Consider the following 25,281-nt stretch of genomic DNA (forward strand, 5'->3'; position numbering starts at 1 on the left):
CCAAGAGTGTAAATATTTAAGGATTATAAATATGCATACTAAACACCCTTTCATGAGAACAGATGGTGGGTTTCAATTTTATATAAAAATTATGGTAACTGGAAACTGGGCGGATTAAGTAGTGTAGACGAACAGACAAGATATTGCATATGTGTAGAGGAAAGATAAATATTTGTATTAGGTGCCATTCAAATATGGTAGTCTTTTCACTACATAGAACTATGCCTTGAAAGCAATAGATACTACACTGTATAACTTAATTATTAACTTAAGCTCTGATTAAGCAAACTCAGTAAAACTTTCAATTGTCCCAGAGACTTGAAATGTATTACTGCATTAGGGATAAAGGAAAAGTCAAAGTTATCTCTTATTTTGGTAGATGAAATTGAAAAAGTTGCAGTGTGTGTGTACATGGTGCATCCCCCCAAGATCTATCCATAAGAATGGCTTGCTTTTTGCTTATTTATATAAAACCCACTGTTAAAACAATGATTTTGTTTAATAATTTACAAATGTATCAATGATTTACACATCTTAATTTTCAGTAATATGCAGTATTTGTTGCCAAATGGTGTAATACAATTATGAATGTCTGAAGATAATAAAACCAAGATGAGTAGAAATTTAAGAGTTCTTTGGGGAGGTCTGTTTCAGGTATAAAATAATACGCAATAATATGAAAGTGATTGGGTCTGGAATTATAATTTACTAAAGTAAACATAATTTATAAATAGCTATTAAAGGAAAACTAGGAGATAATTATTTCTCTACAAAATCTTTCCGTTTTGTGGTAAGTAAACAGATACATACTAGATTCTGCTTCAGTACAAGTTTACAAAAGGCAGTCTGAACTATTTGTGAATTCATTTTAATTTTCCCTCTCTACATCCCTTTCCAAAAGTTCCTCAAATACACTTTACCTCTCAATCTTACAGCGTTTCCCCCTTCCTATTAAGGTCCTCACCACATGTAATGTTGCCAACGTTGCTTTAAAATAAAATAAGCACTAAAAGGAGAGAGTATGTGACATTTTTAGAGTAATATCTATAGCTATAGCATTAAACCCATGTTTCTCACGGAGAAAACATCTGTGCATAGATGCTCCAGAATAAAATGCCCTAGAAACAAAACGGACTATATTGAGAGTAAAATTACTGTCGTGTCCCAAACTTAAAAAAATAAATAAATAAACTGTCAGCAACTATTAGGCATACAGCAGTTGTCACTTGGAGCACACGAATGTTTTGAATGTGTTTGTGAGCATACGCTATTATTATAAGGCTTTCTCAGCAAAAAAGAAAATAGGAGGAGCATGCCAAGAGCGTCCAATCTAATCAGGATTTGCAGAAATCACAAGTCGGAATTTGCAGATCCAAGAATTCTTGTTTCCAGAGTAAATACTCTGCTCCAAAAACAAACCCAGGCGTTACCAAACAGTCCTTCCCTGCGCCCTTTCTCGCCAAAGTTATCTGGCGAATTTCACGTTTACATATTCTGAGAGGCACAAATATGCCTAACACATTTAAAACCCTGATCCAGAATTAACCCGCAACAATCGGCCAGAGCGTTCAGAATAGAAGTTCAAGACTCCTTTTAGAAATTACTCAAGTACATGAGAGCGAACCTGGAAAAGCAAGACTTTTCTCTTTGTTACGCTCCCGCTACCGGTCTGGCCGCCGCGCCCCATTCTCCGGGACTCCGGGGCCACGGGCGCGCTCCGGGGTCCGGGCGAGCGGACACACCCCACCGCTCGGGCCGGCGCCCGCCCCTCCCGCCGGCCGGGGACCTCGCCCTCACCTGCTCCCGCTCCCGCATCCTCGGGGCCGCGCGCCCCGCTCAGCGACCCGCCTCCCGGGGCCCCGCCGCGCGGCCGCCGCAGCCGCACCCGCACGCCAGCCCGGGCCGCGGCGCGTTCATGGGGCTCGCACGCCTCACTTCCTGTCTCCAAAAACCCGGCTCGCAGACCATTCCCCTGGGCAGAGTCCGGCAGTGGCGATGGCGAGGGGCGAGGCCTGCAGGTGGGACCGGCCGGCGAGGAGCGCCGCACAAAGAAGCCCCGTGGGGGCGGGGGGTGGCAGGAGGACAGACAGACCGTCGGACCGACGCGGGACGCGCGGCCGGAGCAGCGGGGCGGCCGGGCCCGGGCGTCCCTCCCCCTGAGCCGGGCGGGCGGATCCGGGGAGGCGGCGGCGGCCCGTGACCTCAGAGAGTTGGAATGCGGGCAGCCGCGCGGGGGAGGCGCGGACAGCTGCGCCCGGCCGCCGGGGAGGGGGCGCGCCGCTGCTTTTTTTAATCGTATGATCACTTATTTTAAGAGTTTCCAAATAAAGCAAGGCTTTTAATAAAATGAGTGGAGGGGGTATTATTTAGGTTCCAGATAAAGGGTTTTATTCTTGTGTTATTAGGTAGGCTGTAAAATGCTGTTATTGATGGTTATTCGTTTATTCTGGTATATTTCTGAACACTACTGGAATACATTTCTTCTTTTCCTGCTTGCTCCTAAGGTTATGCCCCATATAACTGGACACTTCCAGTACTGGGTGGGAAAGCCCCCCCACCAAAAATGGTTCATATGCCTCAAATAACCTGTCAATCCCCAAAAGGGAGCTGTCTGCTTATGCAATACAGAGCAGAACTGTTAAGGATGGAGACTTGACAAAGTTGTCTGGGTTCAAATCCCAGCTCCAACATTTACTAGCTGGATGATCTTGTGCAAATTTCTTAACTTCTCTTTACCTGTTTCCTCTCCTATAAAACAGGGATATTAATATCTTTGCACCGCAGGGGTGGGGGAAATAAATACTAAGAAATATCCAATAACTTGTGTAAAGTATATAGGAAGTGTTTCGTTTAACATTTATTACACAGTATTCTTGTACTGCATTATTATTACTGTATTGCAGCACTTAAGCTGAGGAATAAAACTGTGTGACCCTACCACTATTACAATAGTGTCAGATCTTGGCATGTGGAACAGAGAACCTTTTAATTTATGTAAATTTTAATTTCAGTGATTTTGTTTTAATGCTGTTGTTTCTGGAAAGCTTTTTAAAGTATTGTTTCATGTAAATCTCATTTTCTTAAACAATTAACAAAAACTTTTGAATACTTAACTATGCATGAGATGTGGTCCCTGCACAACACGGACTTTTGGTTTAGTGGGTGATAAACGCACCTGCACACCACACACGCAGTACAAGGCCAAAGTGGGGAGCATTGTCATAGAGGTATGAGTGCTATCCAAGAGCAAAGCCCAGCAAGGTGCATCTTGGGTCGTTTAGCTAAAGGCAAATAAGATTACCTGTGTTTCTAAGGGAAAAAAAAAGGATCAATTCTGTTTGTAATTGAGATTTCAACTGAACTCTATGAGGGGGTCAATTTGTGTGTGAGGAAAGAAAAGAGATCTAAAAAGAAGTCACTTTGCTGGCTTCCCAAGGTAGAAAAATTGGAATCATGTGTGACTTCTCCCATTATCATCTCCAGCCTGTCATCAAGACCTGGTATTTCCTCCTTTGAAATGTCTCATGAATTCTTTGTTTCTGTTCCCCCTGGAACATTCTAAATCCAAACCCTCATCATTTTACATCCGGATTATTGCAACAAGGGTGGTCTCCTGGCATCTGGTTTCTCAGTTCTCTCTTATTTCCTTGCTAATACCAGGCTTCCTTCTCTTATCACTCCTAATGGACTCCCAAGGTTAAGTTCTTCTGCCTGACCTATAGGGACTTTCCAGATGGGCCTCTCTGACCACCCATATCGCTTTCTGCCCCTGTCAAGCTTTGCCCCTGGTCAGCAGCCCCTTCTGCCCTCCTTCCACTTGTCTAAGCCTTCTGCTTCTCTGCAAGTAAGACTCTGCTTCCAGGATGACTTTCTAGCCACACCATTCCACAGTGATCTCCACACTTGGCAAGAACTGTAAAAGTTGTTTCATGACGGCTTCTTTTATATCTCCTAGGATTCCTAGGACAGTACTGGGCAAAGAGTAGGCACTAAATAAAAACTTGTTAATTGAATCAGGAAGAAAATAAAAGAATTTTAAAAATAGAAAATGACCGTAAAACCCAAGAGATGTTAGACAACTGAGTTGAACTTCCTCCCTCACAGTCCACAGATGTCATTTACTGACCAAGTACCTAAGCCCTATTTTCCCTCAGCTATGTTAATTTGGCAGGAACATTCATGGGAAGGCACTTGAATAACGCCTTCAAAATATTAGACATAAAATTATTAGCTTGTGTTGCATATCTAAGGAAGTGAGATAATTTATATGGTGCCACCCCCAAAGATACAAAAGGGTGTAAGTAAAAAGTCCCCTTCTCACCCTGCCTGCTAGACACCCAGCTCTTCTCCTGGCGGGTAACCAGTGTTCCCTCATTCCTCTGTATCCTTACAGAGATGTTCTGCAGAGTTACAAGCAACTACATACAAGTATCTTTACCCCCTCTTGTTATCCAGAAGGTGGCATACTTACACATACTTTTACACTGGAAGTTATTTCTTACTAAAATAAATAAAATGTAAAAAGAAAGCCCAGCACATAAAATGATGAAAGACAAAAAGATGAAAGGAGGCCGCGCGCAGTAGCTTACGCCTGTAATTCCAGCACTTTGGGAAGCCTAGGAGGGCAGATCACCTGAGGTCAGGATTTCGAGATCAGCCTAGCCAACATGAAGAAACCCCGTCTCTACTAAAAATACAAAAATTAGCTGGGCGTGGTAGAGCATGCCTGTAGTCCCAGCTACTGGGGAGGTTGAGGCATGAGAATCGCTTGAGCGCAGGAGGCACAGGTTGTGGCGAGCCAAGATCACGCCACTGCACTCCAGCCTGGGTGACAGAGCAAGACTCTGTCTCGAAAAAAAAAGGAAAGGAAATTGTGGTTTGGTGGGTGCACTGACTAGTGTTTTCTTAGAAGTTCAAAAGTTAATCTGTTTTGATAGCATGGTGAATACCCACTGTATAAATTATCATCATCTGCAAAAATCCAAATTGAATGAATGCCCTGCCACGCAAAGATAATGATTCCTGGCTGGGCGCGATGGCTAACGCCTGTAATCCCAGCACTTTGGGAGGCCGAGGCGGGTGGATCACGAGGTCAGGAGTTCGGGACCAGCCTGGCCAAAATGGTGAAACCCCGTCTCTACTAAAAAAATACAAAAATCATGCCCGGCATGGTGGCTCACGCCTGCAATCCCAGCACTTTGGGAGGCCGAGGTGGGTGGATTACAAGGTCAGGAGTTTGGGACCAGTCTGGCCAATATGATGAAACCCCGTCTCTACTAAAAAAATACAAAAATTACGCCCGGCACGGTGACTCACACCTGTAATTCCAGCACTTTGAGAGGCCGAGGTGGGCGGATCACAAGGTCAGGAGATTGAGACCATGCTGGCTAACACGGTGAAACCCCGCCTCTACTAAAAATATAAAAAATCAGCCAGGCATGGTGGTGGGCGCCTGTAGTCCCAGCTACTTGGGAGGCTGAGGCAAGAGAATGGCGTGAACCCAGGAGGCAGAGCTTGCAGTGAGCGGAGATCGCACCACTGCACTCCAGCCTGGGCGACAGAGCGAGACTCCGTCTCAAAAAAAAAAAAAAAATTAGCCGGGCAGGTGGCACACGCCTGTAGTCCCAGCTACTCAGGAGGCTGAGGCAGGAGAATCGCTTGAACCCGGGAGGCGGAGGTTGCAGTGAGCCGAGATCGCACCACTGCACTCCAGCCTGGGCGATAGAGTGAGACTCTGTCTCAAAAAAAAAAAAAAAAAAAAAAAAGATAATGATCCCTGAGGAAGGGGACAGTGAGGGCTAGAACTAGAAATGTGTGGCCGGGCGCGGTGGCTCATGCCTGTAATCCCAGCACTTTGGGAGGCCGAGGTGGGCGGATCACGAGGTCAGGAGTTTGAGACCAGCCTGGCCAACATGATGAAACCCTGTCTCTACTAAAAATACAAAATTTAGTCGGGCGTGGTGGAGGGTCCCAGCTACTTGGGAGGCTGAAGCAGGAGAATCGCCTGAACCTGGGAGGTGGAGGTTGCAGTGAGCCGAGATCGCGCCATTGCACTCCAGCCTGGGGGACAAGCGCCAGATTTTGTCTCAAAAAAAAAAAAGAAAGAAAAGCTTTTCAAGCAGGAGGACACCCCCACCCCCACCCCCTAGTGCTTCTACACACTCACACACAGGCGCACACGTGCAAAGGATGTGCAACATCCAGCTGAAATACAACCTGAGAAGAGATTGCAGACATGGTTGGGGGGCAATGTTAGAAGACTCATGGCTCCATGGAGATGGGGTTGGTACTCAGCCCTTCTGACTTCAAAGCCAATGCTCTTTTCAGTCATCTTCTCTTTTTGGAAGACAGCCCAGAGCCCTCTTAGCTGGCACTTTGGGTTTGTTGAAATCTGGTCTTCACACTATCACTAGAGGAAAACATGTTGTTTCCCCTGAATCAGAGAACATTTCCAAGCTGGGGGAAAAAAACCCAAAAAAAAAAAACAAAACAAAAAAACTGTCCAGTATAGTCTTTTTCAAGCCCAGCACTCCTACTCCCTCTAATGGCTTCTCTTAGGGCATGATCATGAACATCTTCTTCGAGATGTGATGTAGTTTGTGAAGCTGCAGTTTACAGGGAAGTGCCTGGAACTGCACTGGAACACCAAATGAACCATTGGTTTAGCGGGTTTGCCCCTCCTGTGATCTAGACATCGTAACATCTTAGATCTAAAGGTGGGAGGTCTCAAGCAGTCTTTTAGTCTCTTTTCCATAGTTGTCCTAAAAGTTAGCTCATTGTCCTAAAAGTTAACGCTTTCTTGAATATATTTTAATAAGTTTCCCTACTCTGAATGTGTTTTAATGAAAACATTACTTTTTATTAAATGTTATTTTCAATATTATGTAAATATTGACTGAGAATTGGGTACCCAGTAATGGTAAAACATGTTTTTGTTCTTAGTTCTGAAATGGTTGGTAAAGGAATAAAAGTAATTCATCTGTCTTTTGGATTGAGTGTCATGAAAGCAGGGAGTTGGTCTTGCTCCTCCTTGCGCTCTGGCTCCTAGCACTGTATCCCAGTGTAGGTACTTAATTTTTAATCAGCAAGCATAGTACTGCTATAAGCCAGGCACAGTTCAATATGCTTCACAAATATTAACTTATTTCATCTTTATAGTAACCCTTTGTAGGTAAAACTAGTATCATACCTATATCACAGGTAAGGAAACTGAGGCACAGAGATAAGAAGCAATTTGCCAAAGGTCTCAGAGGGAGTGGCAGAGCCAGGATTCAGACCCAGACGGTCTGGCTGCAGTGCCCTTGTTCTGTGTCATTCTGCTCTGCTGCCTGTCATCAATGTTGAATGAGTGTATGATCACTGGATTTATCCTTGAGGAATGCTTTTGTAAATTAGGTCTTTAATTTCTTTTACCCTATACATATTTAATGAGTGCTTACTATGTGTCCAGCATCCTGAAAGGTTGGAGAAATATAAAGCCCTACAGAGAGTTTATAATTTTGTTAGAGAAGACACACACACACACGAAATAACATTGCACAGAACATATTATTATACTAATAGCTTCCATATAGATGTCATAGGAATTCACAAGAAATGATTATATGAGATTATTAAAGGACCATATGACAGACCCTAGGTAGCCCCACAACTCCTGCTCCTGCTGTCCCCACAACCCACTCCTGACCCCTAGTGTGGATCATGGCAAAAATAAGAGGTTTGGCAGATGTAATTGAGGTCGTGAATCAGCTGATTTTGGGGTCAGGTCCTGGGTGGGCCTAACTTAATTAAATGAAAGCCCTTGGCTGGTCTCAAACTTCTGACCTCAAGTGATCCTCCCACCTCTACTTCACTGAGTTGAAATTACAGGCATGAGCCACTGTGCCCGGCCTTTACTGGCTTAAGTGAACAGACATGTTAGTGAACCCTTTGGCAAAGAACTGTGGGCAGCCTCTATAACTTGAGGGTGGCTTCCAGATGATAGCCAGAAAAAAATCTGGGTCCTTACTCATAAAGCCACAAGGAAATTAATTTTTTTTTTTTTTTTTTTTGAGACAGGGTCTCACTCTGTCATCAAGGCTGGAGTATAGTGGCATGATCTTGGCTCACTGCAACCTCTGCCTCCCAGGCTCAAGCAATCCTCCCCTCTCAGCTTCCCAACTAGCTGAGACTAGAAGTGCATGCTACCACGCCCAGCTAATTTTTTGTACTTTTGAAGAGACATGTTTTTGCCATGTTGCCCAGGCTGGTCACGAACTCCTGGTCTCAAGTGATCCGCCAGCCTCAGCCTCCCAAACTGCTGGGATTACAGGCATGAGCCACCGCACTCAGCCGGAAATGAATTCTTGCTAACAACCTGAATGAGCCTGAACATAGATTCTTCCTCAGTCAAGCCTCCAGATGAGAATACAGCCTGCCTGACACCTCGATTGTAGCCTTGTGAGACCCTGAGCAGAGGACCCAGTGAGGTTGACCCACAGAAACCATGAGATGATAAACGTTTGTGTTTTAAGCTGCTAAATTTGTGGCCATCTGTTAGGCAGCAATGGATAACAGAGACCACTCTCAGGAATTAGTGGATATGAGGGAGAAAGGAGACCTCTCTGTGCCTCCTCTGTTTCCCAGGTTTTGTGATCAGGGATAGGGAGAATTCGGCTATCGATACAAATAGGGGAATCAAGAGTAGTAACCTATTGAGTGGAGGAAGGGGAGATGAAGGCGACTTCTGTCTAAGTGCTGAACTGGGAGAAAATAAGAGTAGTCACTTAGAATTTGGGAGTGGGGTTTGTGTGAGAATTCACGGCTGATGGAAAATTCGGTCATTATCAGCACAGAGTTGACAACTTAAGTCCTCAGAACAAAAGTGTTGTCCCACGGAGGATGTTCAGAGAAGCAGGAGGATGGGATTCGTCTCGGGGAGAGGCCATGGGTGGGCCTGGGAGAAGGAAGGCAGAACCAAACCCAGGAGGGCCACGGTAGTGCGTAGTCAAAGACTTGACGGATTGGCTCTGTTGCTCTAGATAGTCCATTTTCCCTTCAAGGGTAATTGCAGTGCAACCTCTAAGCGGCGGACTCCATTTTACAGGTAAGAAAAGTCGAAATACCTGGAGATTGAGTGACACCATACTGACAGTGAGTGAGGGCTGGATTTGAACTCGCGTCTCATATCACAGCCCAAGATCTTTCTGCTACACATTTAATTCATTCTTCCCATCCAAGAGAGAATAAAATGAATAAGCGGAGGGCCAGCAGAGAGACTAACCAAAGATCCAGGAGGCGGAGCGGCAAGGCCACCCGCACGCGCACGCCGCCGCCCTCCTTGCCTGAGCGCAGGTTTCGCGGGTAGGAGGCGTGCGCAGGCGCGGACACGGGCGCATGCGCGCTCACTCCGGCGCGCAGTGCCGGCGGGGGCGGGGATACGCCGTGTGCGCGGCCGGGGGCGGAACGGAGGAGGAGGAGGCGGTGGTGGCCCGGCTGCGGGGTAGGAGTCCGCAGTAGCCTCCGGGTAAGCCAAGCGCCGCGCTGTGCTGAGTTCCCGCACGCCGTAGAGCCATGGAGATCGGCACCGAGATCAGCCGCAAGATCCGGGTGAGGCCCGTGCCGGGCGGGGGTGGGAAGCCAGGTCTCAGCGAGCGGGCGGTTGTCGGAGTAACGGAGACCGTGGGCCCGGGTGGACGCCGCGGCCTGGCCTCCGGTGGACGCTCCTGGCAGGCTGCGGCTCCTCCTCGTCCAGGCCGCCTCGGGCCTGGGGACATTTGCGGCCTCGGAGCGGGGCTGCGGCTGAAGTAGCCGCCGGGAAATGGAAAGACGGGCGCAGGCCTGGCTGGAGCCACCACCGCGGCGCCGCGCGCCGCTTTGGGTCCGCTGCGGGAGGTGGGCGCCGCGGGGCCGGAGCTGGAGTGGGGTGTGGGGTGGGGGGCGGTGCAGGCGAGGCTCCTCCCCGCCCCCGCCCGGGGGATCCGGAGGTGAGCGCACCAGCAAAGTGGCCTCAGCCGCTGCAGAGTCCGGTGTTGTTCTCCTAGAGCCGCCTTTCTCACATGCACGTTTGCTCTTTCTCTCTCAGAGTGCCATTAAGGGGAAATTACAAGAATTAGGAGCTTATGTTGGTAAGTGTTTTTTTGGTTGTTAGTCTCACAGAATTTAGAGTTTGCAGCTAATTGAATTTTAGTGAATGCATATTTCTCACCGTACTTTGGACATTGGGAGAGACTCCCTTTTACCTTCTTCAAATCTTATACTCCCTGGTTACTTCTTTATCATCTTTTTGCAACCGTTTTTTTTTTCTCCCAAACCTCCTTCTGTTATGGTGTTTTGAAATTTAGTTTCCTCCGTTAAGGCTCTGGCACGTTTTACATAATGTTTGACCGAATTTTATTTTATGTTTTTCCTATTCTCTCTCTCTCATTTTAAATTCTAGGGACGAGTCTCGCTACGTTGCCCAGGCTAGTCTAAACTCCTGGGCTCAAGCAATTATCTGACCTTAGCCTCCCTAGGTGCTGGGAGTGCGGGGATTACTGGTGTGAGCCACCATGCCTGTTTAAAGTTTCCTATTTTTGTTACTTTCCTCTTGACATTTGTTTTTAGAACTCTGATTTTGGATATGAATGTTTGATGCTTTCTGGCATTTGCTTCTGTAATGGTTAAGTGAGTTTTATTTTCCGATCTCTTTATGTTTTCCCTCTTTCTGTCTGAAACAGTAAGGCTTTTTCCTTCTCTTTATTCTTTTATAATTTGAGTGTTTACTCTGGGTCAGGTACTGTGCCTAATTGTTGTATATGCATTAACTCAGGATAATCCCTACGAGAACCCTGGAAGGTAAGTGGCAGTATCTTTGACTGTGTAAACAAGGAAACTGAGGCTTTGCCTACTTGAGCAAGGTTTTATGGTTTGCCCCCAAAGCTGGTGCCTCCTATAAAAATAATAGCTACCACTTATGACAGTGGTTCTCAAAGTGTGGGAGACTCCAAGGGCCTCTGAAGTCAAAACTGTTTTCATATTAATACTAAGATGGTGTTTGTTATTTTTCACTGTGGTGGTATTTGGATTGTGTAAAACTAATGGTTGATAAAACTTGTCAGTGTAGTAACACCATAATGAAATCATATTCAAATCACTCCCCCTTTGTAGTTTTTTTTTTTTAAGCCGATTACACTTAAAATGTCTGGTGAAGATGTGAAGTCCAGGGTTTACAAAATATTTTTTATCTTCTTAGTATTCAGTGTGAGGAAATAGAAATGCTCATAAAACATTTTTATTGTATACTGAAATATGGTTGTTTTGAGGAAAATCATTTGAGTTGAGAACTAAGCTAGCCACCTCTTTCAGGGAACATCATTTTTAACTTCAAAGTACTGACAAACTGGTTACATACACTAGGATATTTGGCAGTTATTTACTTGAAAGTGAGCAAAGAAAAGAATCCATAGTCTTTGTTGCCAATCACATGTGAGCTTTCAAATGAAAATTAGAATTTTGGAAAATCTGAGCCTGCCTCCATGAATTTCACAGCTTCCCACTACTTAAAAAAATTCTGATTAAATGGTGATTTAAAAAAAATTTATTATTATTTTTTTTTCTGAGATGGAATTTCACTCGTTGCCCAGGCTGGAGTGCAGTGGCGTGATCTTGGCTCACTGCAACCTCTGCCTCCCGGGTTCAAGCGATTCTTTTGCCTCAGCCTCCCGAATAGCTGGGATTACAGGCATCCGCCACTACACCCAGCTAATTTTTTGTATTTTTAGTAGAGACAGGGTTTCACCATGTTGGCCAGGCTTGTCTCGAACTCCTGACCTTGTGATTCGCCCACCTCAGCCTCCCAAAGTGCTGGGATTACAGGTGTGAGCCACCGCGCCCGGCCAGCTCAATGGTGATATTAAAAAATAATTATTTTATATTGCATAATGAAATATATCAGCGTGTCAGTGGTTTTTGTAGCTAAGTGAACCAATCTTTTCTAAATAACCAATGCATAATATTACAAAATTATGCATGGATTAAAGATTTATTTAAACTGTGGGGTGGGTCAGTGGATTTCTGTGTAGCAGTTCAAAATGGTCATTGATGTATTTGACATTCCACATTGCTTTAACATTTAATAAGCTACCACTTGTTTAGTTTTGGTGTAGTGTCACAGAATATCCACCTTATCTGAAAAGACTATCAGAATACTCCTTTTTCAACTGCATATCTGTGAGACCAGATATTTTCATATTCTTTAGTCATAAGCACATAGAACAAGATATATAAAAATATGAAACAAGGCCAGTCTTTGCAGTAAATTTTTTTTTTTCTTTTTTTTTGAGATGGAGCGTCACTCTGTGGTTCGGGCTGGAGTGCAGTGGTGCAATCTTGGCTCACTGCAACCTCTGCCTCCCAGGTTCAAGCAATTCTCCTGCTTCAGCTTCCCGAGTAGCTGGGATTACAGGCACCTGCCACCACCCCTGGCTAATTTTTGTGTTTTTAGTGGAGACGGTGTTTCACCGTGTTGGCCAGGCTGATCTCGAACTCCTGACCTCAGGTGATCCACCTGTCTCAGCCTCACAGAGTGCTGGCATTACAGGTGTGAGCCACCGTGCCTCGCCTAAATTTGTTTTTGGAAAATTTAATAAAAATAATGTTACTTGTGTTAATATACTTGGGTTTGTGATTAACACGTGATGGATGTATTTTTTAATGAATTAATAGATACTTTTTAATTAAAAATGATCAGTTCTAATTTTGAACACCATAAATAATAGAACCTGCATAAACCAGAGAAGGGGCCCAAGACCAAACAGTTTGAGAATTGGTAATTTATGGAGTACTTACCACCATTTGCTGGGCACTTTCATAAACGATTTGTTGTCAGGATTGTTGGAAGACTAACAGATGAGAGAATTGAGGCTCAGAGAAAATGAAGCTGAACCAAGATTTATTTATTCTTTTATTCTCTCAACACTTGAACTGCATTTTTTATATTTTTCTTTGAAACAAAAAAAGTACTTCTGAAATGAACCTTTCTGCCTGCATAGAAATATTACAAGTATTTAAGGTATTAAAGAAATTTGTCACAGCACGGTGGTTCACGCCTGTAATCCCAGCACTTTCGGAGGCCGAGGTGGGTGGATCACTTGAGGTCAGGAGTTCGAGACCATCCTAGTCAACATGCTGAAACCTGGTGTCTACTAAAAATACAAACATTAGCTGGGCGTGGTGGCAGGCGCCTGTAATCCCAGCTACTCGGGAGGCTGAGGCAGGAGAATCGCTTGAACCCAGGAAGCAGAGGTTGCAGTGAGCCGAGATTGTGCCACTACACTCCAGCCTGCGAGACAGAGCCAGACTCTGTCACAAAAGAAAAAAAAAAAACAAAAAACTCGAATGGAGTTTTGGGGGTCAGAGATTAGAGTTCCTGATAACAGCTTTTGCTTCCTTCTCTTCTTACTGAGGTTTTTGTTTTTTTGTTTTTTTAAATCCTAGACCTCACTCTCATAATCACTGTAGGATTACCACTGGGAGGGTGTTTTTTGGCTTCTTTTATTTATTTTATTTATTTATTTATTTATTTATTTTTTTTTTGAGACAGAATCTTGCTCTGTTGCCCAGGCTGGAGTGCAGTGGCAGGATCTCAGCGTGCTACAAGCTCCGCCTCCTGGGTTCACGCCATTCTTCTGCCTCGGTGTCCCGAGTAGCTGAGACTATAGGCGCTTGCCACCACACCTGGCTAATTTTTTGTATTTTTAGTAGAGACGGGGTTTCACCGTGTTAGCCAGGATGGTCTTGATCTCCTGACCTTGTGATCTGCTTGCCTTGGCCTCCCAAAGTGCTGGGTTACAGGCATGAGCCACCGTGCCCGGCCTTTTTTCTTTTTTCTTTTTTTTTTTAATCCTAGACCTCACCCTTATAATCATTGTAGGATTACCACTGTGAGGGTAAAGCAGTGCATTGAGTTGACATTATTTAATGTTAAAGTTGAGTTTTTTAAATGATGTGGAGCTTTTGGGTCTGTCTGTTTATTCGATGTTGCTACAAGTTTGTTACCGTGAGTAATTGAAACCTGCCTTTAGCAAGGGTAAAGATGTTCACTTGAGAAATGAGTGTTATTTTGAAACATTGCAAATTAAAACTAAACTCAATTCTTTTTCTTGGGGAATGTTCATATATTTCCCATAAGCGTCTTTGAAATTAATAAGCATTATTAAAAAGATTCAAGGAAGTGAATGCACGCTCAAGTTTGACCCTGTAATTCAGAATGTTTAGTTTTGTAAGTATCAATTATTCTTAATTTCCATTCTTCTAGTAATTGAAATACCTGTGGAATGAAGAGAAAAAAATTAAAGCTAAGCCATCTTGTCCAATATAATTCCACTAAAGCTCTGAGACTCTAAAGCTTAGAGCTACATCTGTATTTTCAAGCACATTAACTTTAAGAAGAAAGTTTTGAGGAAACAAAGTTTTGATATACCTTTCCTTTTAAATAGATGAAGAACTTCCTGATTACATTATGGTGATGGTGGCCAACAAGAAAAGTCAGGACCAAATGACAGAGGACCTGTCCCTGTTTCTAGGGAACAACACAATTCGATTCACCGTATGGTATGTTTCTGAATTTTTGTGCCTCAGACCAAAGTTTGGCACAAGCCTGAGTTGATATTCTGTCCAAAGAGAGGTTCTTGACACTTGAGTTAGGTTTACTTTGGAGAGGCAGTTTGTGAGTGATGAGAGCACAGCCTCTGTATTAGTCCGTTTTCACAGTGCAATGAAGAAATACCCGAGGCTGGGTAATTTCTAAAAGAAAGAGGTTTAATTGACTCAGAGTTCCACATGGCTGGGGAGGCCCCAGGAAACTTACAATCATGGTGGAAGGGGAAGCAAGCACCTTCTTCACAAGTTGACAGGAAAGAGAAGAGTGAAGGAGGAGCTTCCAGAGACTTACATAAAATCATCAGATCTTGTGAGAACTCACTGTCTCTTGAGAACTCGGGAACTGACTGTCTCTTGAGAACTCACTATCATGAGAACATCGTGGGGGAAACCACCCCCATGATCCAGTCACCTCCCTCCCTTGACAGGTGGGGATTACAATTCAATGTAAGATTTGGGTGGGGACACAGAGCCAAACCTTATCAGCCTCTGAAGCCAGACAGCCAAAGTTGAATCCTGGCCCTGTGTCTTGCCTTGGTTTCTCCAGCTATAAAATGGAAATAGTATAGTCACTTGCTTTATAAAATTATTGTTGAGGATCAAATGGGCTAGTACGTGTAAAGTGCTTATAGGTGTCCGTAGCATTTCCCTAAGGAATTCTTAGTATATGTCGGCTATACTTATTATGTTTCTTTTGTAAACTTCTATATCTTTTTTTTTGAGACAGGGTCTTGCTCTGTCATCCAGGCTGGAGCACAGTGGTACAATCATGGCTCCCTGCAGCCTTGATCTCCTGGTTTCAAGTGATCATCCCATTGCAGTCCCCTCCCTCCTGTACTCCTATGCCTGGCTAACTTTTAAATTTTTTGTTCAGACAGGTTCTTAGTATGTTGCCCTGGATGGTCTTGAACTCCTGGGCTCAAGCAGTCCTCCCGCCTTGGCCTTCAGAAGTCTTGGGGTTATGGGTATGAGCCACCGCACCTGGCCAGCTTCTGTGTCTTATAGTTCCTTTTCCCCCACCAAAACCAGTTACAGATGTTTTTTTGAACTGGGTTGGCATGTTATATTGCCTTTTACAATGAGTTACCTTTTACAGGGCAAGGTTTTCTGTTTCTCACTTTTCTGTTTCTCACTTTTTAAGCTTTTTATTAAACTCATACGTTCATTTTGAGTGATAATTATAGTGTAATGTTACAGCATATTTTGAGATTGTAAGTTTTTTTAAGTTTGGAATTTTAAAATAGGCAACTTTGCTTTTATACATAAATTACTGTTATATGCCTTTAGTTGAGAATACTGACTAGAAGAGTAAGATTCAACTTAAGATGCTGGGTCCTGGTACCAGGTTTGAGGTAAAGTGAGGATGAGGGCTAGAGGGTAATGATGTAGCTGAGAATAGACAGAAGAAATACTTTATTAGGCCCCTCAGACTGGGAACTACCAGTTACCGTGAAAGGTGATGATGTAGCAGAAGTTAAGTGAGCAAGTGGCCTGCCGAATTTGAATGGCAAGAGGAGGCACTAAGTGGGGAGGTGAGCCTGGTTAAGTTCTTGCCTTTATACCAAAGGTCGTCTTCAAGGTGTTTTTGCCCAAGTAGGCAACTGTATGCTTATCAGCCTTCTTGAAATTCTGCACAGAATTCTCTGGGTTTATACATTGCACAAATTTGAAAAACATTGTATAGTGGTCATCAGTTGTTATGATACACTGCTGCCTCACTGTGGGTGACCCAACCCATTTGTTACAATTTGTCCCCAGAGGTTATTCCCTCCCAGCCCCCCACAAAAAAAGATTGTGGGTCTTTTGACTGGGGAAATTACCATTATTGTGAGTACTATTTTTTTTTTCTAGAGTGACTGAGTAGATCCTTTTCTCCGATAACTTGATGGAATACTTAGACAGATTTTTAAAACAGACTACCAAATGAATTTAAAACCAAATTAATTCAGCATTCTCATCTGGCCATAAATTGAGTTCTTTAACATGTAGTGATGCAAAGGATGATGTCCCTGTTTTGGCACTTTGCTTTCTTAAGTTAGTGTGCATTAACACCAGCCCCAAACAGACTATTATGACTATTTGGAGCCTTGAAGTAATTGTGTCCATGGGGACAGTAGCATGTGACTAGGGTTCTCATTGAAACATTATGAGATTTCTGGCATTTTTTGGGAGGTACTGGGTAGGGATGTAAGGCAAATTACCTCATTTATAACTACCAAAACAGGTTATGTTACAAGATTACAGCCTTACAGCATCAGTTTTGAAAGTAGTAGAGTGAAATGATACGGCATAGTTTGAGATTATAACTTTTTTTAACTTCTCAGAATTAAGTTGTCCAAGACACCATATAATTTAAGCAGTTAATATAAGCTGCTTAAATGGTTGTAATAATAAGCAATATTACATGTTTATGATACTTGTTTTACTGTAAGCCAAAGTAAATCTTTAGTACTTAGAAAACAGGGTGACATATTTTGTAGACTGAGACTGGTCAGATGATATTCTTTCCCATATTTTTGCAGAGGCTAGATGTTGAAAACAGTGAAGAAAAAAATACAATTTTTTATTGACTTCTGTAGGATTTATACAAAGCTTTTTTTAAAAATGTGAAATTTGAAAGTTAATACCATTTATTCACTAAATACAGCTTATCAGTATTTATCTCAGCTAGGTGCGATGGCTCATGCCTGTAATCTCAGCACTTTGGGAGGCTGAGGCAGGTGGTTCTCTCAAGTCCAGGACTTCAAGACCAGCCTGGACAACACAGTGAAACCCCGTCTCTATTTAAAAATAATAAAAATATTAAAAAAAATTATCTCTGAATATAATGTCATAAATTTAGAGTGACAGTTGAATTGAAATCTTTCTTAACGGAAGCTTTATTTTTGGTTTTTGTTTTTTTCCTCAGGCTTCATGGTGTATTAGATAAACTTCGCTCTGTTACAACTGGTAAGATTCATAGCATTGTTTTTTTTAAAAATTTCTGCTTGCTATAGCATATGATTTGTTTCTTTCTAAAGTCATAGTGCTTTGGGAAAAACCCATCACTTTCAAAACAGTGGTTCATTTGAACTTTTTTAGAAAGCACGTATTTTTATGAACTTTTAAGAGCAGTAGATTTAACATAATTCAAAGATAATTTAAGTGTGGGAGAGGGAGCAGTGCACTTGATCCGAAGGAAATAATTACATATGTGTGCAAAGATTTAGCCTCAAGGATATTTCAGTATTTTATAATTGAAAACAAAAGTTCAGTAATAATAAACGAAATTGTTGTATTACAATGTGTGGAATAATATTCAACTATTAAAAATAATGTTGTGGAAGAATAACATGAGAATATACACACATAAGATACATGTTTTTAAAAATGTGTATATATGCTCTTCCCCTGAAAAATCACCTTTGAGATAATTAGTGATTTTTATTTATATTTTTAAAATTTTCTACAATAAACATATTGCTTTTGAATTGGTGATGAGGAAGGAAAAGACTTAAAAGTAATAAAAATAGATGGCCGGGCATGGTGGCTCACGCCTGTAATCCCAGCATTTTGGGAGGCCAAGGTGGGCGGATCATGGGCTTAGGACATGGAGACCATCCTGGCCAACCAACATGGTGAAACTCCGTCTCTATTGAAAATACAAAAGTTAGCCAGGCATCGTGGCACGTGCCTGTAATCCCAGCTACTTGGGAGGCCGAGGCAGGAGAATCGCTTGAACCAGGGATTTGGAGGTTGCAGGGAGCCAAGAACGCACCACTGCCCTCCAGCCTGGCGACAGAGCAAGACTCCATCTCAAAAACAGATAAACAAATAAAAATAAAAAATAAAAATAGATTAAAAGGACTGTATTTTTCTTTTCAGAACCCTCTAGTCTGAAGTCTTCTGATACCAACATCTTTGATAGTAGCGTGCCTTCAAACAAGAGCAATTTCAGTCGGGGAGATGAGAGGAGGCATGAAGCTGCAGTGCCACCGCTTGCCATTCCTAGCACGAGACCTGAAAAAAGAGATTCCAGAGTTTCTGCAAGTTCGCAGGAGTCAAAAACCACAAATGTCAGGTAAGAGTCTGGTGTAGACCTGCTGTGGGCCAATGGCTCTGTGTATGTGACATTTATATTAGTTTTTATATCTTTCAGTTTGCTGTTCTCAGCAATTTTTAGAAACAGTGAAGTGATCGTGAGTAGTTTTTTGAATAAAATAGTGGATAAGATCTAAGTATGATTATCTTTCATCACAAATTTAGTAAATCGAAGTTTAAAGAAAGTGCAATTTCAAAGTAGTTTTGAATGGAATACGTAAAGGTAGTATCCTCAGTTTTTTAATTGAAATTTTTCCAGTAAACATTCTTTAAAGATTTGGAGATAATTGCCCTAATTTGGCTGTAATACATTTTGTTGTTCTTTTAACTAGACAGACTTATGATGATGGAGCAGCAACCCGACTAATGTCAACAGTGAAACCTTTGAGGGAGCCAGCACCCTCTGAAGATGTGATTGATATTAAGCCAGAACCAGATGATCTCATTGACGAAGACCTCAACTTTGTGCAGGAGAATCCTTTATCTCAGAAAAAACCTACAGTGACACTTACATATGGGTCTTCTCGCCCTTCTATTGAAATTTATCGACCACCTGCAAGTAGAAATGCAGATAGTGGTGTTCATTTAAACAGGTTGCAATTTCAACAGCAGCAAAATAGTATTCATGCTGCGAAGCAGCTTGATATGCAGAGTAGTTGGGTATATGAAACAGGACGTTTGTGTGAACCAGAGGTGCTTAACAGCTTAGAAGAAACGTATAGTCCATTCTTTAGAAACAACTCGGAGAAAATGAGTATGGAGGTTTGTATGTACTTTTAAATTCTGGCTTATTAGGCTAAAAATTGGCAGTTCTTGATAATAATATATGAAGTAACTAAACACATATTCCAGGGCTGGGTGCGGTGGCTCACGCCTGTAATCCCAGCACTTTGGGAGGCCGAGGCGGGTGGATCACGAGGTCAGGAGATCGAGACCATCCTGGCTAACACGGTGAAACCCCATCTCTACTAAAAATACAAATAATTAGCCGGGCATGGTGGCAGGTGCCTGTAGTCCCAGCTACTCAGGAGGCTGAGGCAGGAGAATGGCGTGAACCCAGGAGGAGCTTGCAGTGAGCCAAGATCGTGCCACTGCGCTCCAGCCTGGACGACAGAGCGAGACTCTGTCTCAACCAAAAAAAAGAAACAAAAAACAAAAAAACACATATTCCAAGTTTATTTTATTTTATTTTACTTTTTGAGAAGGAGTTTCGCTCTTGTTGCCCAGGCTGGAGTGTGATGGCATGATCTCAGCTCACTGCAACCTCCGCCTCCCGGGCTCAAGCGATTCTCCTGCCTCAGTCTCCCGAGTAGCTGGGATTACCTGCCACCACGCCTAGCTAATTTTTTGTATTTTTAATAGAGACGGGGTTTCACCATGTTGGCCAGGCTGGTCTTGAAATCCTGACCTTGTGATCCACCCGCCTTGATCTCGGCTCACTGCAACCTCTGCTTCCCAGGTTCAAGTGATTCTCCTGATTCAGCCTCCTGAATAGCTGGGATTATAGGTGTGCACTACCACGACCAGCTAATTTTTGTATTTTTAGTAGAGATGGTGTTTCACCATGCTGGACCAGGCTGGTCTCGAACTCCTGACCTCAGGTGATCTGCCCTCCTTGGCCTCCCAAAGTGTTGGGATTACAGGCGTGAGCCACGGTGCCCAGCCCCAAGTTAATTTTTAAATTGTTTTATCTGCTGTTTCTCATGATACACCAGATTTTCCTCTCCATGGCTTGCTCCTAGAGTTCTATATAACATCTGTATACCTTTTTGGGATTTCCAGCATTTGAGATATTAATCTTAAATTAATTTGGGGGGTTTCAATCAATTTTAGATTGTTCATGGTAATTGCTAGTGAGCAACCAATTAGCTCTGTTTTATTAGTTTCCTCAATAGCACTGTATGCAGCTGTTGATAAAATAAACGTAAAGTTCTAATTTTTGTTTTAGCTAAAGGTTGACTGTTAGGGATAATATTTATAGTATTTATTTATTTATTTATTTTGATATGGTGTCTCACTCTGTTGCCCAGGCTGGAGTGCAGTGGCATGATCTTGGCTCACTGCATCCTCCACCTCCCGGGTTCAAGTGATTCTTCTGCCACAGCCTCCCGAGTAGCTGGGACTACAGGCGCATGCTGCCATGCTCAGCTAATTTTTGTATTTTTAGTAGAGACGGGGTTTCACCATATTGGCCAGGCTGGTCTCGAAATCCTGACCTTGTGATCCTCCCACATTGGCCTTCCAAAGTGCTAGGATTACAGATGTGAGCCACCACACCCGGCCTCATATTTATATTTTTATATAAAACCAAGAAATACTCTGTGAATTTCTCATATTACTATGTACTGTTTTTTTCTTAAAATGGAAACATTTTGTGGTAGAACTTTTGTTATTTTCTGAGATTAGGTAAGCATAAATTTTATCTGATTGCAGGATGAAAACTTTCGGAAGAGAAAGTTGCCTGTGGTAAGTTCAGTTGTTAAAGTAAAAAAATTCAATCATGATGGAGAAGAGGAGGAAGAAGATGATGATTATGGGTCTCGAACAGGAAGCATCTCCAGCAGTGTGTCTGTGCCCGCAAAGCCTGAAAGGAGGTACCTTGAACGTGGCTGTAAATTAATCTTTAACTGCCTTGGTGGAGTCTTCCTGATTTATTGGAGAGAATAATCACGAAAATAATTTTTGTTTGTTTTTTGAGACGGAGTCTCGCTCTGTCAACCAGGCTGGAGTGCAGTGGCACGATCTCAGCTCACTGCAACCTCTGCCTCCCAGGTTCAAGTGATTCTCCTGATTCAGCCTCCTGAATAGCTGGGATTACAGGTGTGCACTACCACGACCAGCTAGTTTTTGTATTTTTAGTAGAGATGCTGTTTCACCATGTTGGACCAGGCTGGTCTCGAACTCCTGACCTCAGGTGATCTGCCCTCCTCGGCCTCCCAAAGTGTTGGGATTACAGGCGTGAGCCACCGCACCTGACGTAAATATTTAATGTAATACCATGTAAGACTTTTCCATTGGGTTTTGAGAAACACATTAATGAGAGAAATTGCTTAACATTGGAGAGGATTGCAGAGAATATTGACTGATATGATGGTGGGGTGAGGAGGAACAACATCAATTAAGATTCAGATTTATTATTTAAAAAAACTAAAAGGGGCCTAGGCATGGTGGCTCATGTCTGTACCTAGCACTTTGGGAGGCTGAGGCAGGAGGATTGCTTGAGACCAGGAGTTCGAGACCAGCCTGGGCAATGTAATGAGTCTTTGTCTCTCAAAAAATTAAAATAAATTAGTTGGTCATTGTGGCAGGCACCTGTAGTCCTAGACTGGAAAGGTGGATGTGGAAGCATTGCTTGAGCCTAGAAGTTTAAGGCTGCAGTGACACCACACTCCATCCTGGGTGAGAGAGTAAGAGTCTGTCTAAAAAAAAAAAAAAAAAGGTTCCGGTGTAATTGGCATTTTCTAAAAACTGCAGCTAGTCTGTTTAAAACCTAGAGAAGGTTGTGCTAAAGGCATAATAGATGGCTGGCCTGTGAAGAACTGAAATTTAAAGTTTAATAAAAATACCTTTCTTAACTCTTTCAGACCTTCTCTTCCACCTTCTAAACAAGCTAACAAGAATCTGATTTTGAAGGCTATATCTGAAGCTCAAGAATCCGTAACAAAAACAACTAACTACTCTACAGGTAATTTAAATGTGTTATGTTTACACTTGGTAAGACATTTCTGTAATTCTTGAGTAAGCTGAAAATGATTGCTCCTTAAATTGTGGTAAAATAAAGGTGCCTGTCAGATGTCAAGACCAAGATGAGGTTCCCCTATAGAAAAATGGCTTTAAAAGGAAATTGACAAATTTGAGAAACTTCGCCAACTGTTAATGGACTGTAGTTTTTCAAGCACCATGTAATGCCTTTTATATCTTTCCAATAAACATTTTGAAGAGAATTTTGATGAGGTGGGACTTTCATATTAGTAGCATTAGATTCAACATTAGATACGAATTTATGATGTATAAAGGGGAGTACAATTGGACAATAATAGGTAGCTGAAGTTACAGAAATTTGTTAAACAGTAGTATATAAACAAGGTTGGTTTCTTCCCTTTTGGTGGAACTCATTAATAGAACATAAGGCAGAGAATTGACTCATTTGTGATGTTCCTGCTCCAATTCTAGTGGAAGTACTGAGTAATTTTATGAGAGAATATAAAAGTATTACATGTTTTCAAAACAGGAGATGAATCAGCTGTAAGCTGGTCTTAACGGAAAGCTGATTCTGAAATGCAGACAACTGATGGGTGTCATTTTGTGTTGTCATTAAATTCTGTACTCTGTGGCCGACCTGTTGTAGGCAATGTGTAAACTTGTGTTAACAAGCTGATGGTAATGAGCTACTCTAAAAAGATTTAGGTTTTGCTGTGGATTTGATGGGTGTACTTACAGCATTGCCCTGCTTATCCACTCTCTCGCTTCTTTTTTTTGTGACCCCCTTGCTAAAATGAGGTAAACTGTAGCCATCAGTTTTTTTGTTTGTTTTCTTTTTTTGAGGCGAAGTCTTGCTCTGTTGCCCAGGCTGGAGTGCAGTGGTGTGATCTTGGCTTACTGCAACCTCTGCCTCCTGGGTCCAAGCGATTCTTCTGCCTCAGCCTCCCAAATAGCTGGGATTACAGGCGCCCACTACCATGCCAGGCTAATTTTTTTGTATTTTTAGTAGAGACAGGGTTCCGCCATGTTGGCCAGGCTGGTCTAGTACTCCTGACCTCAGGTGATCACCTGCCTCGGCCTCTCAAAATGCTGGGATTACAGGTGTGAGCCATCACGCCTGGCACCATCAGTTTTTGATCCTGATACTTGTCTGTCCTCTTGGTTCTCCTCATCCCTAATTTAACCTTGAACACAAAATTCAACAGGTTTTGGCATATAGAATAAAGATTATCAGGCAAAGGCGCACTCTTGACCTAATGATATATCTACATTTCATTTCCTGATCTATCAGCAGTATTAATTGTCTAGAATGATGAGAAGTTTAGAGAAGTTCCATGACCTTGAAATTTTCTTTCTTTACCTAGGTTATCTGAATTACAATTTGAAACTCATATAAGATCATGAAGCTAAGCTTAAATAAACCACATTTTGTTGAAAATGAATACATATGTACTATATTGTATTCATGGTATGTGGTTGTATGGATATTGTTTACATATGTTTGGATAAATAGGTCAGGTATCTATCTCAGTAATGTTGTAAGAAAAAATGAATGGTATGTATGGATTGAACTCCTCATATAATGTTCTTTTCTTTTCTTTTTCTTTTTTTTTTTGGAGACAGAGTCTCACTCTGTTGCCCAGGCTGGAGTGCACAGTGGCGCAATCTCGGCTCACTGCAACCTCCGCCTTCTGGGTTTAAGCAATTCTCCTGCCTCAGCCTCTTGAGTAGTTGGGATTACAGGTGTGTGCCACCATGCCCGGCTAATGTTTGTATTTTTAGTAGAGACGGGGTTTTACCATGTTGGCCAGGCTGGTCTCAAACTCCTGACCTCAAGTGATCCACCCACCTTGCCTCCCAAAGTGCTGAGATTACAGGCATGAGCCACTGCGCTCAGCCTGAACTCCTCATATGTTCTAAACCAAAGGAGGCATTTATATTTAATATGATATAGTCACTGTGGAGTTTTGATGTATTACTGCATTTGTATTTCTATCTTTTTTGCTTTTATGTGAAAGTCCCACAGAAACAGACACTTCCAGTTGCTCCCAGAACTCGAACTTCTCAAGAAGAATTGCTAGCAGAAGTGGTCCAGGGACAAAGTAGGACCCCCAGAATAAGTTCCCCCATTAAAGAAGAGGAAACAAAAGGAGATTCTGTAGAAAAAAATCAAGGTAATAACTTAAATGATGTTCCAGTCTTTACTACAGTTTTTTCATGAAGCGTTGAATATTTTCCAGTGGATTTTTATGAAATGTTACACTATGAAAAAAGTGATGATTAAGCCCAGAAATAGAATGAGAAGGATACCATGAGGAAGGTTCATACCAACACTTCAGAAAAAAATTTTTTTTTAAAGAGGTAGGGTCTTGCTGTGTTGCCCAGGCAGTCCTCAAACTCACTGGGCTCAAGCAGTCCTCCTGCCTCAGCATCCTTAGTAGCTGGAAGTGTGTACAAGTGTGTGCCACTGCACCCAGCCCTTTCTAGAAATTTTTGAAAGTCTTTTTATTGTGGAAATTTTTAATATTCTCAAAAATGGAAAGGCTAGTACAGTGAACTCTCATGAACCCAGTCATTAAGCCTTAGTTATTATCAGAATTTTGCTGATCTTTAAATAGTTCCTTCTTAAAGATATATTTATTTCTGCATTCTTTTTCTCTTTTTGTTGATCCTACCTGTTTACCTGAACTTGAAATTTTAGTTACCTTTAAATCTCCCCTGTCTTAAGCATCCTGTCTCTGACCTCCCATATGTGTCCCAGCAACCCTAATTTATCCCCTCGTGCCTAACATACTTCGGTTTGCTTCCAGGTTTTGTGTTTTTTTTTTTTGCTTTTTTCTCAGCTTTCTCCCCCAATTCCTATACAATCTTTTGACTTTG

At 42.5% G+C, this 25,281-nt stretch overlaps 2 protein-coding genes across 15 annotated transcripts in view; one reads left to right on the forward strand and one right to left on the reverse strand.

Moving 5' to 3' along the window:
* PTPN21 (protein tyrosine phosphatase non-receptor type 21) overlaps positions 1-1,937 on the reverse strand; it is a 90,274-nt gene extending 88,337 nt beyond the window's left edge. For both annotated transcript variants that reach the window (XM_063715674.1, XM_024231683.3), the window contains exon 1: positions 1,798-1,937. The gene's annotated coding sequence lies outside the window, so the exon portion shown is untranslated. The remainder of the gene's footprint in view (positions 1-1,797) is intronic.
* Positions 1,938-9,357: 7,420 nt separating this feature from the next.
* ZC3H14 (zinc finger CCCH-type containing 14) overlaps positions 9,358-25,281 on the forward strand; it is a 49,184-nt gene continuing 33,260 nt past the window's right edge. For 6 of the 13 annotated variants that reach the window (XM_009249367.4, XM_009249368.4, XM_063715195.1 and 3 more), the window contains exons 1-9: positions 9,365-9,588; positions 10,064-10,106; positions 14,457-14,571; positions 17,528-17,568; positions 18,484-18,679; positions 19,032-19,461; positions 21,133-21,293; positions 22,284-22,384; positions 24,420-24,575. In XM_009249367.4, the coding sequence (XP_009247642.1) occupies positions 9,553-9,588; positions 10,064-10,106; positions 14,457-14,571; positions 17,528-17,568; positions 18,484-18,679; positions 19,032-19,461; positions 21,133-21,293; positions 22,284-22,384; positions 24,420-24,575 (1,279 nt within the window). In that variant the 5' untranslated portion in view covers positions 9,365-9,552. 13 annotated transcript variants of the gene reach the window in all.

This window comes from Pongo abelii, chromosome 15 (genome assembly GCF_028885655.2).
Source record: "Pongo abelii isolate AG06213 chromosome 15, NHGRI_mPonAbe1-v2.0_pri, whole genome shotgun sequence".
In the NCBI taxonomy this organism is placed as follows: domain Eukaryota; kingdom Metazoa; phylum Chordata; class Mammalia; order Primates; family Hominidae; genus Pongo; species Pongo abelii.